The 16,918-nt window shown below is 35.2% G+C and overlaps 2 protein-coding genes across 5 annotated transcripts; both read left to right on the top strand.

The window, feature by feature from the left end:
• Nucleotides 1-2,025: 2,025 nt before the first annotated feature.
• Nucleotides 2,026-7,835, top strand: LOC131000247 (transcription factor LHW-like). Of its 4 annotated transcripts, none has more exons than XM_057926049.1 (10): nucleotides 2,026-2,978; nucleotides 3,756-3,938; nucleotides 4,019-4,100; nucleotides 4,406-4,447; nucleotides 4,537-4,596; nucleotides 4,912-6,324; nucleotides 6,454-6,555; nucleotides 6,759-6,896; nucleotides 6,977-7,102; nucleotides 7,313-7,835. In XM_057926049.1, exons 1-10 carry the CDS (start codon nucleotides 2,884-2,886, stop codon nucleotides 7,469-7,471), a joined length of 2,400 nt encoding a protein of 799 aa, XP_057782032.1. In that variant the 5' UTR covers nucleotides 2,026-2,883; the 3' UTR covers nucleotides 7,472-7,835. The 4 variants fall into 4 exon arrangements, with proteins under 4 accessions (XP_057782032.1, XP_057782031.1, XP_057782033.1 ...); XM_057926048.1 differs by having other exon boundaries at nucleotides 6,753-6,896; XM_057926050.1 differs by lacking the exon at nucleotides 2,026-2,978 and adding an exon at nucleotides 3,264-3,280 and having other exon boundaries at nucleotides 6,753-6,896.
• Nucleotides 7,836-8,783: 948 nt separating this feature from the next.
• LOC131000249 (aluminum-activated malate transporter 2-like) lies at nucleotides 8,784-12,683 on the top strand. Its single transcript, XM_057926053.1, has 6 exons — nucleotides 8,784-9,158; nucleotides 9,844-9,984; nucleotides 10,072-10,344; nucleotides 10,459-10,553; nucleotides 10,667-10,810; nucleotides 12,066-12,683. Exons 1-6 carry the CDS (start codon nucleotides 8,882-8,884, stop codon nucleotides 12,441-12,443), a joined length of 1,308 nt encoding a protein of 435 aa, XP_057782036.1. The 5' UTR covers nucleotides 8,784-8,881; the 3' UTR covers nucleotides 12,444-12,683.
• Nucleotides 12,684-16,918: the final 4,235 nt, after the last annotated feature.

The raw sequence follows: 16,918 nt of genomic DNA, 5'->3' as shown, positions 1-16,918 counted from the left end.
GACGAAAAATGAAATATGGGTACTCATTTTGTGAACAGAGGGAGTATGTAATTTGAATATGTTGAATATTCTTAATTGATAAATATGTGAATTGGATTAAATTCGTTTTTGGAAATATGTATAGGGGGGTAACGATTTTTGACATGTTGGAAAAGCAACTTACACTATTGGGCAACAACGCTTTCTGTATGGTAAAACCTCTGAATGCTGCTTCTGATTCCGACCTCTCCATCAAAGTGGCAAACACACCAGTACGGACTCTCTAAGGTACAACTAATATCTGCCCCTCTTTCTTCATAGTTAATGTCTACTTCTAAATTTGATAATCGATGTATTATATGTTCACGAAAATTATAGTCTTTTTTTAAAAAAAATTATGTTTTATATTTTAAATTTTATTTACATTTATTATATATATATATATATATATATATATATATATATATTAGGGGGCCGCTCCAATGAGACCCCCCTAATTTTAGTGAGATCTAGGGCACGATTTGGTGCGTTTATTTTATTAATTCTATAACTGATATTGTATCTGGAGAGTGATTTTTTTTTTTTCGCAGGGTTCGAATATTGGAGAGAGCAAATATTTTAAATTTTGTTATTCATTAGTATATACTGCCCTGTTCATCAGTATATATGTTTTATTCATTACCAATATTTTAAATTTTGTTTTTCATTAGTATATACATCTTGTTCGTTAAATATACGTCTGATCAGATGTTCCAGCTGACTTTCAATCCACTGAAGTGAACCCCACTGAGTTCATTTATACCTGACAAACTGCAGACAAAATTCGAAGTTGCAAAATTCATTTTACATAGATGCATGACTCGACAACGACATCTTAGATGCAGTGCTAACAAATCAAAATTGAATAGTGCTTCCTCAAACGGCTCTATTTAACCCTCGTCTATAAATATTACGAAAGATCAAGATACGCGTTGGGACTGGAGTTGTTGTGTTCTTCATTTCCCAAGCCTTCAAGGCGAATATTCCGAAGAGAAGCTCAATCTATATTGTAATATTTCAAGTGTATACTTGCGAATCAATAGTTAATTCCTATCTAGGCAGCTCATCATTATAATATCCTTAGCCTAGATCCTAAGCACACTAAAATATCCCCTTCAATGTAAAAGTGTGCTCAGATTAGTTGGAGAAACCCCAAAGCCTTGCATCCCTTCTAAAAGATAAGTGTTGAAGGAATAAAGAGTTCGACGAATAAGCTACGTATTGTAGTATGAAAGTCAGAAAGTTTCAGATGCTACGGAGTAAATAACATACGATCTAGGCCGTGTAATTCATGGATCAACATAACATAATTAGATTGCCAATTCACTTGCAACCATATTATACATATTTTATTAAAACTTGCACATTTTTTATTTTAAAAAATACTAGAAAATTATAAAAAATATTACAATATGGACAATACAATAATATAATTATTATTTTTATTTAATCAAATTGTGGTTGGTCACGATATAACTATTTAACATCACTCTAAAGTAAATGAAGAAAAAAATAGAGACAATAATTAAAAAATAAATAAACATAAATTAAATGAAAAAAGAAATAAAAAGAATAATTTTATTTGTTTTTAAATTGCGTCATCATCAATGAAACGACAAAAAAAGAAAATGAATACGGTATAAGGGAGAGAGAGGGAGTAGAAACTATATAGTATAGCTTCTCTCACATAAAAAGAAACATGATACTCTCTCCGTCCCACGAAGCATGACAGAGTTTCCTTTTTAGTCTGTTCCACGAAACATGACACGTTTATAAAAATGACAAAAAATTTACCATTTATTCATATTTTCACTTTTTCACCCACTACATTTAACACACAAAATACCAATTTCTTAATTCTCGTGCCGAAAAGAACTGTGTCATGCTTCATGGAGCGGAGGAGTACTCAACTTTCCAAAGAAGAAATCCAAAACACCAAATTTGGACGGTCATTTCTTAAAATCTTAATGGACTCATTTGAAAGCGGTGCAGGTGCTCACTGTTTCTGTGTTTCGTTTTTTTTATCAATCTTCTTATTTTGAAGATCAAATGAAACAGTTATTGACTGAACCTATTCCAAGATTCTTTCTACAGTCTCCAAACACCCCACCCTCAAAATTAGTTGAATAATATCAGACAAAGCTGACACCCCAACCCCCTCCCAGTTTTCCCATTACAAATTCTAGTATTTGATTATTAATTAATGATGGAATGGAAAAAGTAAATATCGCATTTGGTGGTAAGAAACGATCTTGTCACAGTGGCATAAATTGCAATTCCAGCCAAAGTGGAGACCAGTTTGAAGAGACATTTTGCTGAGTCATCATCGCCCTCCTCTCCTCTCCTCTGCATCTGTGTAAGAAAAAAAGAAAGAAAGAAAAAGCGGCAGCTGCAGAAGCATCATTCACACTTTCCTCCAACATTCATATTCATCAATTCCCATATCTCAAGATTGCATTTTTTTGAGGATGGAGAACGTTGTTGTCTTCAACTGCGAACTTAAAGCTTGTGGGATAGTGTAGACTTCTCCAAGTTTCAATCTTTTTCCAGCTCGGCTCCCTCTTCACTTTCCTTCATTCCCTCTCTCTCTCTTTCTCTCTCTGAGGAATGGATTGCAGAAACTCAATAGCAGAGAATTTGGATCCATTGAGGAAAAGGAGCGGCGGGTTGAGAACAAAACAGGCGGGGCGTGGCTCTTGCAGAGGGAGTTAGGCTGCTGCAGCTTCATTTATTCAAGAGAAAGAAAAGAAAGAATGCTTTCACTTTTGGAGGAATAAATCTTTTGCATTCCTTCGCAACTGAATTTCTTGGGTATATTACTATCTATTTCTACATTGAGAATATTCATATTCTGCTATAGCTACAATGGGCTACTTGTTTAAAGAGGCTTTGAAGACTCTTTGTGGAGTCAACCAGTGGTCCTATGCTGTCTTTTGGAAGACTGGTTCCCAAAATCCCAAGTAAGTTTGCTCGACTTGAGGTTGGTTTCTTTTTCTTTCTTTTTTTTTTACTTTTTTTTTATGACGAAAAGGAGAGAACATTGAAGTTTAATGTCAATTTTGTCACTTGGTTGGTGAGATTTTCCCACTTTTAATTATCTTAACGATGCGATTTTTAGTCTATCTTTCTGCACTTCTGGTACTGTTTGATGTGTGCTTTCCTTCAGTTGTTTTTGGTTCTGCAATCTTTCTCTCTCTCTCTCTCTTCTTCCCGGAATTTTGTGCTGGCTAGTCATGGAGGAAAGCTAGTGAGAGAACATAAAGTTGAATATTTCGACTTTTGTTTTCTTTACTAAATTTTATCTGCAATTTTTATAAAATATTTGTTGCTATGTGACTAAAGATACCAGATTTATTGGGTTGGAAGTTTTGATTTGACATGATAGAGCTTTAAGGTTGCGGTTCTTTGTTTCTTTTTCCTTTTTGCTTTATTTCATTGCTTTGTTTTTCTCTAGGTTTTGGAGTTTTCTGGTTTGTCCATTTAATTTGTCCCGGAGAATCTTAGTAGTAAGAATAATTTGTTTTAATATGATTCAACTTTTTCTACTGTTATGATTTCCTGTGCATCGTTTCTGATGTTGGCATTCTTGTTTGCATCTATATGTACTTACCTTATTGTCTGCAACAATTTCCTGTATCTTAGATTGTGTTTCCCTTTTTTGAACTCTTTCACAATGTGATAGTCCGAGTTGAGTATTCTAATTGCCTTGTTTGTAATGAGCTGAATTTGGTTTGCAGCCTTTTAATATGGGAAGAATGTTATTATGAACCCGCATCTTGTTATGGACGTCCCCGGATTTCCGGCAATGGGACTTCAAGTGAAACTCCGAATTTACAACATGGTGTTCCCGGAGGGAACAGGGTGCATTTGCTTGTGAACAAGATGATGGCGGACAATCATATTAATGTCATAGGAGAAGGGTAAGCGGAATATGGAACTTAATAGTGAGTAAATCTATCCACATATAAGTCAATTACCTGATTTTTATTCTTCTTCTTAGATTGGTTGGAAGAGTTGCGTTTACTGGAAACCAACAGTGGATACTATCTGAAAATTATTATAGAGAAACCCATCCTCCGGAGGTATGCTATGTGGCCTTCTCTTCATTTGTGGCTGTTTTCGATTCTTGAAATGTGATGGTGAGCTGTGTCATGCCAAAATTTGGTTTGTATTGTAACCTCAAGCACTCACTTTAGAATGTCATAATTGTAGTACTTCTTTCATTTAAAGTCAATCCTGTGTTTATTTGTTAGTTGTTCATGTTGGCATGCTTGTAAGCTCTTTGTAGTTGTACTAGATGCTTCAAAGATTAGAAATTTTAGATTATTTATAAACTTCTCAGACGGAAACTCGGGAGTAAACATTTTATCTTTGTTTGGTCTTTTAGGTTCTTAAAGAGGTTTGCCTACAGTTCTCAGCTGGCATGCAGGTAGAAAGATTTGCATGTTTATGACTATCTTCATGTAAATTAACCAGCATATTCTTATCTAACTAATTTCAATGTGTTCCCTTGATCAGACGGTTGCAGTCGTTCCCATTCTTCCTCATGGTGTAGCTCAGTTTGGTTCATACTTGCCTGTAAGTCACTAAGTTGCTTTGTCGCTATTCACGTAGAACTATGGCAGCGAGGACTTTGTTTAATAGAACGACAGTTGGTTTATGCTTATCCTCTGTTTGTCTATTTTTGATCACTAAACGTTTAGATAGCAGAATAAAAAGAGTAGATGTTTTGTAATGTTTCTTTTTGTTATTTTCTTGCCTCGTTTACAAAATACTTGCTGTTATTTGGCAGAAATTCCGCTACATGATATTTGATCCCTTTTATGTAGCATGAAGTTCTTAGGCTGTCTTGATGCCATTTGATTGACAATGTGGTTGCATTTACTGTCTCAGATCGCCGAGGATGTCGGATTCGTTAATGGTGTGATGTCATTAATAGCTGAGCTGGGATGTGTACCTGGTGTCTTGCAATCTGCGAACCATGAAGCAAATGAACTTGCTCCTAAAGTTGGATTTCCGCTACATCCTGGATATTCTGCTCCTCAGGAATCGCCTCTTGAATCAAATATGATCGGTGCATCTTCTTTTTTTGCTGACAGTTTAAACTATGTTGGCTGCTCAGCTCAGAGTTCTGCATTTGATAGTCATACACCTTTTTCCTTATTTGGAGAAATCCAAAATGAGATGCAGTCCAGTATTGCACCTTTTCAAGCTCCAAGATCAAGCTCGTTTCGCAACAAGCCATATGATTGCCATGAGGAAGCAAAAACTTCTCAAGCAAATAAGTCGGGCTTTTCTTTCTCGAACCAATTTATGAATGGACTGGTTAAAGCTGAAGTCATCCCTTCAAATTCAATTGCACGGATGAACCGATATTCTCCTCTGAATATAATGAGGTCCATTGAAGATTTATCATTCTGCAGCTCCTCTACTTTATCCCATGCTAGTACACGATGCACAGAACAAAAAATATCGTGTGATAATGTCAGTGGAGGCCATTTTATCAAACCTGTTCTACCTGGCATTCAGGTTTCCGAAGTAAAAACAAATTCAGGTCTTGTTGGGGACGACACAAAGCTGAAAACTGATGCATGCTTTGAATCTCAATCAGGGGATGACTTGTTCGATGTTTTGGGTGCTGACTTTAAGGACGAATGGTTCGTTAGTAGCTGGAAAAGTTGTTTGGATGATCAATCAGCCACAACCATGCATAACTGTGGTACAAATGATTTTCCATCTAGAAATAATCTGACTTCTCCAGAAATATATTCTTCTAGTCAAGGAAAGTCAGATAGCGGGATCTTATCCTTCCCCGGCACCACTGGCCATCTCTTGGATGCAGTGGTCTCTAAGGTTCATCCTTTCGTGAAACAGAGCTTGGATGAAGATATGTCTTGTAGCACGAGTTTGAATGATACAAGTGGCTCATCTGCTTCCAAAGCTTTGCTTCATTATGGGAGGATTGGTGTTTTTGACAATGTAGAGGGAGATTTATTGGGCATGCCAAAATGTACAGCAAAGGGAGGCATAATTCGCTCTTCCTCGTCGACGAGTACGTCTTTGAGAGAGGATTCGGGAATCTATGGCCAGGGTGGTTCCGTTTATGATCCGTGGATTGAAAGAAGTCATAATATAAGACAGAGCAACAGTGTCCCTACTGGATATTCTACTAGACCACATGAGGCAAGCAAAACAAATCGTAAGAGGCTTAAGCCAGGTGAGAATCCGAGACCAAGGCCGAAAGACCGTCAAATGATCCAGGATCGTGTAAAGGAGTTAAGGGAAATTGTGCCTAATGGAGCTAAGGTGATGCATCACTTGCCAACAATATACGAATATATACACACGCATATATATTTCTTTGATTTCATATTGTGATAAGGCAATTCAGCACTTTGTTTATGGCACTTATACATATCTTTGTTATGTTAACAGTGTAGCATTGATGCACTCCTGGAACGTACTATCAAACATATGCTCTTCTTGCAAAGTGTAACGAAGCATGCGGACAAGCTCAAGCAAAATGCAGAATCAAAGGTGCAAAAATAACCTTATCTTCTCCAACCGTAGAATATATGTGCGAATTGTAATGAGATAGAATTCATAACTGCTGATGTAGTAGATTACGCCTTCTATTTTCATAAAATGTTGCCAGCCTCACGTGCTTCAATATGGGATTCTGTGGAGGGAAAGGTCAAGTAAACATGAAATCTTATATTCTTCTTCTGTTCGAGTTGCAGATCATAAGCAAGGATGGTGGTTTACTTTTGAAAGATAATTTCGGGGGAGCGACATGGGCATATGAAGTAGGATCACAATCTATGGTGTGCCCTATCATCGTTGAGGATCTAAATCAGCCCCATCAAATGCTTGTGGAGGTAATACTTCCACCAAATCTTGAGGCTCCAGCCTTTCTTAGTTTTCTTCTTTTCCTCATTGTTATGAAAATTTGTGGCAGATGCTCTGTGAAGAAAGAGGTTTGTTTCTGGAAATAGCTGACATTATTAGGGGACTGGGGCTAACCATTTTGAAGGGGCTCATGGAAACTAGGAACGATAAGATCTGGGCACGCTTTGCAGTGGAGGTAATGCTTTTGAGGATTTATATACCAATGGATTTAATCTAATAATGTTATTTTGAGGACAAATGTCAAACCTTTGGTTCCCTCTTCGTTTGTTCTATTGATTTCCAGATTTGGATCGATCTTGTAATTAGTATTTCCATTTACGTCGTTGAGCTACACTTGTTACTCTTATTTTAGACCTCTTTACTTAAAAGGCTGAACTCATAACAGGCTAATAGGAGTGTGACAAGGATGGAGATCTTTCTCTCGTTAGTTCGCCTCTTGGAGCAAAACGCAAAAGGTGGCGTCCCACAATCCGACAACGTGATGGTCCAAGAAGCTCGCCAAGCCGCCTCTATTCCTGCTTCTGATGGTTCGCGCAATGATTAGGTTTGCTAGGAATCGGTTAAGAGTGAGCAAATCTGAAGCTTGCCGTGACTAACATTTTCCTTGAAAAATCAGGCCTGTTGTGTGGTTTTGATGGCAGCTGAACGAGGGAAGCCGTTGCATCAATCGAGTGTCGTAGAGTTATCAATCTGAACTGGCAAAGATTGTTGGTAAATAGTGTCTGTTTTTCTCCTGCAGTTTGCTCTTGCTCTCTATATATATATAGGAATTTGGGTGGGGTATAATAATGGTAGATTATAAGCAAAAGACAGCAAACTTGTTTGTTGTATTATCTTGATGGAGGTGTGTAATTAGGGCAACTATTTGTTCATATTTATTTATATATACGCTTGTTTTCCGAGATCAATCGAGGCGTACGTAGAAGACGAGATACGACACGTATACGAGTAGGAGGTTCGTATTTGATGCCACGATGAGATAACGAGCTGATCTCGGCATCAAATGCACATATATATGTGTACAACTAATATTCTCTTTCAAGGGTTCTGAGATGATAAATTTTCTAGGCTTTTGAGTAGGGATATTTGCAGCTGCTTAGCCTTGTGATTATCCCTGCACCTCAAATTCACCCCCAAAAAGCCTGCACCTCAGTAGATCATGTCTGGGGAAACTTTGCAATTTGAGGAACGTTTTTGCTGTTTCTGATATTCTCTTTCAAGGGCTGAAACACAGCTTCTCATAGCAGAAAAAGTGGTGAAACCCTTTATTGCAAGGAACATATTCAATGCCCATGTCCTTTCAAGATCAACCAAAAGGCCCCTCTCAACCTCGATCATGTCTCATTCTAATGTTTAAATTTTTTACTATATGGTTGAGAAATGGAAACAAGGCATATCCACTTGGTTATATTCTGCAAGAATATTATGCTATTAATGCATCTGATAAGCCCTCATATTTTGTGGTAATAAAAGGGGGGAGAGGCTTATCCATGATCACTTATAGAAGGTGAAAAACTTGCAAGGATTCATGGAATACACAGCAGATTTCGACTAACATTAATGCTATGCGCAACAGTTCACACAAACACTTCGCACTGTCAAACTTGGGGGTGAAATCATCATCATCATCACATGATGCCTTGTGGCCCAAAATAATTTTACCTTTCTTGGTAAAGAAAAAATCTTGCAGAATGCCAACTTGTTTTTTATTTTTTTCACCTTTAGTTTGTGGATAACAGATGAAACCATCCCATTTTGGAACCCCACTTGATCACTCAATATTATGATGCTTCTTTGTACTTGCCCAAGGCATGCATGACATCTATACGAAATAGATAGCATATATTCTTTGTCATAAACGTATGCATACCTCTTCTTATATAAGTGCTTTATGCTCCAACTTGTCATTCATGCAAAGAGCACTGCTAGTGCTAGGCTTGAATCTTGATAGCTTATGATAATGGAGGTTGAGAGAGTAGGGGTTGTGGAGAGTGGGTGGGTGTGGTTGAGAGCCATCCCAGTGAATGCAGGTGCAGCAATGGTGGGATTTGCTGAGCAAGCTAGAAAGATTGCTGCAGATGATCCCAGGAAGCTCATCCACTCATTCAAAGTTGGGCTTGCCCTAACCTTGGTCTCCTTGTTCTACTACTTCCAGCCTCTCTACACCAGCTTCGGCGTCTCCGCAATGTGGGCCGTCATGACCGTCGTCGTCGTCTTCGAGTTCTCCGTTGGTGAGTGCTTAGACGATGTTTGACTAAACTTATAGGCTCTTTAATTTAATTTACTTATATAAGTTATAAAAATAAGCTCTTCAACCCCAGCTTAGTTTTTCATAATCTTATACTCTCGTCGTCCCCCAAATGGGTACTCATATTATCTTTTTGCTTCGTCCCTCAAATGAGTAACTGTTTCCATTTTTGAAAAGTGTACTTCACACAACTCGCTCGTAATAAAAGTTGGACCCTTATTCCACTCACAGACACTTAATTGATTTTTTAAAACTCGTGTCATTCTCAAATATGGATAATTATTTTGGGACGGAGGGAGCATGTAACAATCATTTCGCAAAAATTATTTAATTATGATTTGTTTTTTCTATCATATATCATTTCAATTTTATCTCTTTTCAATTTTTTGACTTCAACAAAAAAAATTCTCTCTCTAACTTTATATTAATCTCAATTATACAAATACTTTAACAACTTATAAGCTCTTAAAACATCTTATAGGTCGTTGGAGCTTAGCCAAACACCCCCTTAGTCCATCCAACGGCTTCAATAAGTAAAACAATGTAAAAAAGAGATTTTTTTTAAAATTTATTTAATTTTTTAAAAACGACTAATTAACCTCTGAATTTGAAATAACTGCTTATATGCCCGGTACTGGCCATAATTCACGTGAACGTTATTTTTCTAGGCGCGACACTTGGGAAAGGGGTGAATCGAGGGCTGGCGACGCTGGCGGCCGGAGCCCTAGGCCTTGGAGCTCATCACTTGGCTACTGTCACGGGGAAAACGTGCGAGCCTATTTTGATTGGATTATTTGTCTTCCTACAAGGTATATATATATATATAACATAGTAATAATTAATTAGATATATAGTATAGTATAATTTATTGATTGATGATACATATATAATTGCAGCTGTGGCAGCCACATTCATACGATTCTTTCCTAGAGTGAAGGCTAGATATGATTATGGGGTGCTGATATTCATCTTGACATTCTGCCTTGTCTCCATATCCGGTTTGAGGAGTGATGAAATTGTTGGTTTTGCACAAAAGAGATTCTCCACCATAGTCATCGGAGCAGCCGCTTGTGTCGTCGTATCCATCTTCGTCTACCCCGTTTGGGCCGGTCAAGATCTCCACAACCTCGTTGCTAAAAACATCGATAAACTTGGGACTTTCTTACAAGGTATCCACGAAAAATTTGACATAATTTTTATTTATACTAGTAGGGTCCATTTTTTCGTAGACGTGACATGAAATAACCTAAATGAAAGCATTAATTATCGTGTTTAATTTGCAGCTTTTGGCGACGAGTGTTTCACAAGGCCTGAGGCGCCGGAGACTCTAGTTGGGTTGCATGCTATTCTTGATTCAAAATCCAGCTTAGAAACATTGGTAATTATTAATCAAATTGGTGAAATTCAAGTAGCAAGCATTATAGTATTAATTAAAATTAGTGTAGTGCAAAAATGTTTTGTTTTGTTAATTAAATAGAATAATTTGTGTAGGCGAATTTTGCGAGATGGGAACCTGGGCATGGGGCGTTCATGTACCGGCATCCATGGAAGCAGTATTTGAAGATCGCAAGCTTAACGAGGCAGTGTGCCTATCGCGTCGAACCCCTCAACGCCTACCTTAATTCTCAAACTCAAGTATGTACTTAATTAATAAAACCAAAGCAACATTTAATTCATTTTAATATATCTTAATAAATAAATTCTACTACCTCCGTCCATGAAAAATTTGCCATATTGTGGAAATCGCGAGTTTTAATAAAATGATTGATAATGGAATAAGAATTTCACTATAAGTATAATTTTAAATTAAATGGATATAGATTAAGAGCATGAGTAACGCATTACTCGAGTGCTTACTCGAGTACGAGTATTGCACTCGAATAGGCGTTGCAAGTGAGTGTTACTCGAGTGCTACTCGAGTTATCGAGTATGCACGAGTAATTTTTTTTTTTTTTAATTCTCTTCTTCTCTTTAAAAATTTCTCTCTCCTCTTTAAAAACTAAAAAAATCAAGTAGGCTATCAAGTAACCCCAATGCAGCACTACCTACTCAATAACACAACCACTATCAAGTAGGCTATCAAGTAAGCCCATTGCGGATGCTCTAAGTGGTTATAAAGTCGAGTAAGTGTTACATCAATGACAAAGCTAGTTGGACTCTGCTACTATAAATAAAAAATGAAAAGTGTGGGCAAATTTTTCGTGGACGAAGGGAGTAATTAGATTTTAGTAAATTATAATTTGAAATTAGGGTCAATTACCTATAAATACACAAACTATACTTAAATTTTGATTTTTAACCAGATCTATTTTTTAGAATATGACCCGACTCCAAAAGTTCGTTGGTCAGTAACTTAATTGTTTTGAATTTCGACAGACAATCCAAAGGTACTGTTGAAAAGTTCTTGACGCTATCTTTTTAATGATACTTATATTATAGGATTTTGTCACTGAAAGTGGTCGAAAAAAAGAAAAAAAAAATAGAATTTTGTGACATCAACCTTCATGCCATTTTTTTTACCACTTCTGGTGATCAAATCCAACATTATAAGTATCATTATAAAGATAACGTTAAAAGCTTTTCAACGGAACCTTCTGATTACCCATCGAAATTCAAACAATCAAGTTATTAGCTGGTGGACTTTCGACTCAGGTCAAATTTCAAAAAAAGAATGTGTATTTTTTTACCAAAAAATAAATTTGATTAAAAACAAAATTTATGTATAGTTTGTATATTCTTAGTCATTTAACCCTTGAAATTAATAAATTTCAATTAAAAACTAATAGATCCTAGCTCAGTTGTAGTTAATGGAGATTTAATTTATATATATCCGCACACATATTTGTGAAAAAACAGTAAATAAAAAAATTGAGGTGATTAATTATTGCAGGCACCTCAAGATATTCAAGAAATAATCTCAAGAATGAGCTCAGAATCTGGGAAAGCACTGAAGGAGCTTGCATGGACGGTGGAGACGATGACGAGGCCCGATTCCCATGAATCCAACCTCAGAATCGCGTCCAAGAATCTGCATTCCTTGATCAAATCCGATTTCTGGGAAGACCAGAAGGATATCTCTGTCGTCATACCAGTTGCTGCAGTCGCGTCTCTGCTCAACGACATCGTTTCTTGCGTCGAAGCCATCGCAGCCGCCATCGATGAGCTCAGTTCGCTCGCAAATTTCAAGCAACCAGACAAGCCGCCGCCTTTGGTCAGCGTCGTAGTCGACGATGGCCTTAAACAAGAATCTATGTCATCATCATCCTGATTGATTTTATTTGGGGGATAAGGTTTTTCTATTTTTGGTGGGAAAATTTTTGGCCATTTTTTGTTTTGTTTTTAGCGTTGAATTCATTCAATGAAAATTGTAGGATTTCGGGTGATGCTAATTAGGTCAAATGCGTGAAACAAGATATTTCCATAAATGTTGGAATATTGGAGTGTTGGTTCGTTACCATTTTGTTGGTCGAGATTAATTTCTACAAAGTTGGAGTATTTGATTTTAAGAGCTAAGTCCATTGCATATGCTTGTCACAGCTGACAATACATGCATGCATTTAGTCGAGTTGTAACATTCACCTCAAACAAAAGAAAAGTGAGTGTGTGCGTGTGTTGGCCAAACGGTAAGGGGTTAATGCTTAAGGCCAGAGACCGTAGCCTTATTCCTACGACATGGAAATTCGACCGTATCTGTTAAAAAGAAAAATTTTAATTTGAAATTAATTTTAAAATCGAGTGATAATTCTGCTATTAAAATAAAATTGAAGGTTTATTTGTATGCTATATCTTTTTTTTCTCTCTCTATTTTACGACCTTGAATTACATTGCACGTGACGTGACCTTAAGCAGTGCAACAAATTAAATATATTTCTTGCATTGGATGAGGTGTAAATACGGAGTAATTTACTACTCCCTCCGTCCCATCTCCACAATCCACTTCACTTTTTCACACATATTAAGAAAATGCAATAAGTAGTGCTTGGAAAATTCAAATAGTCTTTGAAAAATACAAAATATATGTAATTATTCAATTTTACCCTTATTTATTCTATGTTTGACTATATTTAAATATGGTTACTTTGGTAAAAAAAGAAATTTAATGCTAATTTAATTTAGAAAGTTGACTATATTGTGGGACATCTAAAAAAGGAATAAGGGACTATGAAGGTGGGACGGATGACTAATTTTTTGTGATACGTGAAAATTGTTGATTGCATTTTATGACCTATCTTTGGATTGAGTTGCAAAATTTACACAATTTTTAAAATATTCAGTAAAAAAAACCCGACCTTCGAAAAAAATTGTAAATATAGCACCAGACCAAACAATATTTAAATATAAATTACAAACTACAACCTCATGAAATTTTAGAATGCAACTAATATTTTCAATTAGATTTAGGTTCTTTCTCAAGTTTACAAATTATATTGGCTTCATAAGATGAATATTTTGGTATATGAATTGATTTCCAATACTTACTATATATTATCAATAAATTTTTATCATATATAGTTTCCAACAATTCTGATCATTAAATTGGACATAAATTCGTCTGTAAGCACTGCATGCATAGATAGCAGCGTGTGCATATGCCAAACCCGTTTCATTTTAAATGTCATAAAACTATATACAATTGTGCTATAATTTTAAGATATTTGAAGTGGGACGAAGAGAATTAATAGATGTAAATCGAAATTCGATTGAGCCCGCGTCACGAAGTTTAATTTTTCGAATCAAGTACTATGGAAATTTGAAATTATTATAATTTAGAAAAATTGAAAGATTGAATACTTATTTGCTACATTTTAAAAGTAAACTCGAAATTACACACTGAGTCAATTCATGATTTAAATGACAATCATCTCTGATTGCTCCTTTAGTTTAAGGGAAGGAAACTCAATATTTTATTCATCATTGGTCGAATATTGTTGATTACTTTGAACATATTTTTTTAGTGAATACTTCGACGATGAATTCTGTATAGGATTTAAAGGAAGGAAGGAAGGCGGCGCGCGACGGCGGCGGCGAGCAAAGGAAAGAAAACAATTTGGTTGCTGCTATTGCGATTAGAGAGAGAAAGAGTTCTACTTTTTTATATGTATACATGAAATTTGCAAATTTAGCTCCTAGAGTTTTCAGATGTATTTCAGAGCTCATCATATATTGAAAATACTATTTTACCACTTAAGTTCATTTATTTCATTTTAAATTAAATACTACCTTCGTCCCATTAAAAGTGACCTGTATTTCATTTTGAGACGTCCCACTATAAGAGGCATATTTCCATAAATAAAAAAAAATTAACCTTTAAAAAAATGTAGACCCTACCACTTTTAACCAATTTACACATTCTCCTTAATTCTCGTGTCGAAAAATTTTGATCCACTTATAATGGGACGGAGGGAGTATTATAGAATTGTTTTGACTTTTTGCCCTCTAGAATTTGAACTAAGGTAATTAAAGTAGTTTCATCTCCTTCAAATAAATATATAATTTGAAAATCCGACGTTTTAGATTCATTTTTATTTCTTACCACATTTATCTGTTTTCATTGGATCATTTCTCTCTCTATATATATATATATAGATTGCTGATATGTAATTAATTGTTCGTGTCGGTATTGTGAAAATGAAGTGTATAATGTGTGATGTTTTGTGAATTGTCATTTGTAAACTTGTTGGATCGACCCTATATGTCCGTTTGTGTGTTTTACTTGTATAATTGAGTACAATAATTAGTCGCCAAAAAAATTGTATGTGATGAAGTCAAAAATAATCTTAATAATAAAAATATAAAAATATATATAACACAACACAAGAATATATGTGGTTCGATCATAATGATCTACGTCTACGGAGGTTGCTCGAGTTTTTATTATATTTTAGGTGTGTGATTACATTTACATGGTGAGAAATCAACAGAGCCTAGTCTCAAATACTTATAAGAGCCCTATTTATAAGTTATAAAGTAAACTTAACCCCTAAAGCTCATTAATATTAGTATTTGGGCCCATTAACTCACGCAATTAGGCCCAAGCTTTGTAACACTGATCCGCGTCTTGGAATTGAGCTGACGCGTGACATAGCTGGAAGGCGAAGCTGAGCTTTGCCAAGGCGAGAGCCAGGTTAAACTACTACAAAAAGTAGCCATTGATAAAGTCAGCTCTAGCGCTGCACTAAATAATAACAACAATAATAATATAGAGAAACATTCCAGTCATGTTATGCACAACGTTGGTGCGTATTTTACTCCTCATCAGTACGAGTAGGAAATTTGAGCACAACAGATGAGTTCTTGAGTTAAAATAAATAGGACTATATATACATACGTTAAAAATGAGTGTTTGAGATTAATTAAATAAATGATAAAAGGAAAATGATAGTTTTTTGTAAGGATTTTCTACTATTATAGAAAGGGTAGGTTTTTTTTTTTTGTAAGGATAGATGATAAAGAAAATATGTGTGATCATGTTTCAAAAAGAAAAGTGATTATATTTTTTTACGGTCGTAAAAAATGACAAAATTAAGTTTCATACTTTTAGCGGACAGAGTAAGTAAATTGAAATGATTCCCTTCCACTAATTAATTACTAAAATTACTATCTACCCTAGCTGTATTTGCAATTTAGGTTTTTGTACAAACAATTTTAGTGCTTTTTCATGATCTTGGCAAATTTTAGTTATAAGGATAAAGTTATTGCGATACACCGTATTCAACATCAGCATCAAATACGACGTCTCTATTTTAATTTTTCTTGTAGTTGGAAAATGAAACAAAAGTTTTAGGTGACAAATTAGTAGAGTAATAAGTGGACTTCATCATAATTCCAACATACATGCATTAATAAATAAGTGCTTAACTACACAGATAAAGCTCGCCTACTTATGGTGTCGTGAGTTGTTTTTCCACTGATTTATAGCATTCAACACTTATAAGATGTCCCTTCATGTATATTTATCACTCAAATCTTTAGAGAAAAAAATAAAAATCGGAATACGTTATACTATATATATACATATAAGTAATATTAATATATATATATATATTAATATTATTGTTTTAATATTAAAGACTGCGCCATGTTGGATTCGAACTCAAGATCATTGGCTTTAGGCGTTAGCCACTTTACCGTTAAACCAACACACGCACCCATTTGGTTGCTTTTTTTTTGTTAATATTGAGTGTGATTGAAATTTTAAATATAAGGAAAAGTGCACCGAATAGAATTATCACAATTTTTGTGAAAAAAAAACAAAAATAGTAATAAGACTACCATTTTCATAAATGAAGAAAGTATTGTATTACATAATCTGAGATCGACTTAAAACTTTTTGCTTTGCAAGAGCGAAACCTCTCATTAAGATTATAAATCGGCTAAGATTGGAATTATTGTACATACTTAGGAAATTGATTGGCACAAGGAGCTCAAAAGCTCACCTTAGGCATTACTTTATTTACGGTGTGCATGTGTTGGTTTAACGGTAGATAATTAATGTCCGAGGTCCTGGATTCGAGTCCACCGTCGTACAATCTTTAAATTTCTTTATTTAGTTATATAATTTGTAAAAAAATTAAAATTACTTTATTTACGAAGCTAGGAAAGTCATGACTCATTATACAATTATTATAAAATTCGTCTCCCTAGCTACTTTGTGTTCATTGCAATTTTTCAAGATCGCATGTCACAACCTCGAAAGGAATTATACAAGAAATATAAATATGATTTAAAAAATAAAATATATTT

Source organism: Salvia miltiorrhiza, chromosome 8 (assembly GCF_028751815.1).
Source record: "Salvia miltiorrhiza cultivar Shanhuang (shh) chromosome 8, IMPLAD_Smil_shh, whole genome shotgun sequence".
NCBI classification, from domain to species: domain Eukaryota; kingdom Viridiplantae; phylum Streptophyta; class Magnoliopsida; order Lamiales; family Lamiaceae; genus Salvia; species Salvia miltiorrhiza.
This window is presented reverse-complemented; position numbering and strand designations above follow the sequence as displayed.

What these genes read in the sequence shown, in the direction of transcription:
- LOC131000249 (XM_057926053.1), top strand. Translation starts at nt 8,882, where the DNA reads ATGATAATGGAGGTTGAGAGAGTAGGGGTTGTGGAGAGTGGGTGGGTG. An exon ending in ATTATTTGTCTTCCTACAAG is followed by an intron (nt 9,985 to 10,071) that starts GTATATATATAT and finishes ATATAATTGCAG; the next exon opens with CTGTGGCAGCCACATTCATA. An exon ending in ACTTGGGACTTTCTTACAAG is followed by an intron (nt 10,345 to 10,458) that starts GTATCCACGAAA and finishes TTTAATTTGCAG; the next exon opens with CTTTTGGCGACGAGTGTTTC.
- LOC131000247 (XM_057926048.1), top strand. Translation starts at nt 2,884, where the DNA reads ATGGGCTACTTGTTTAAAGAGGCTTTGAAGACTCTTTGTGGAGTCAAC. An exon ending in AGTTCTCAGCTGGCATGCAG is followed by an intron (nt 4,448 to 4,536) that starts GTAGAAAGATTT and finishes TCCCTTGATCAG; the next exon opens with ACGGTTGCAGTCGTTCCCAT. An exon ending in AGCAAAATGCAGAATCAAAG is followed by an intron (nt 6,556 to 6,752) that starts GTGCAAAAATAA and finishes CTTCTGTTCGAG; the next exon opens with TTGCAGATCATAAGCAAGGA.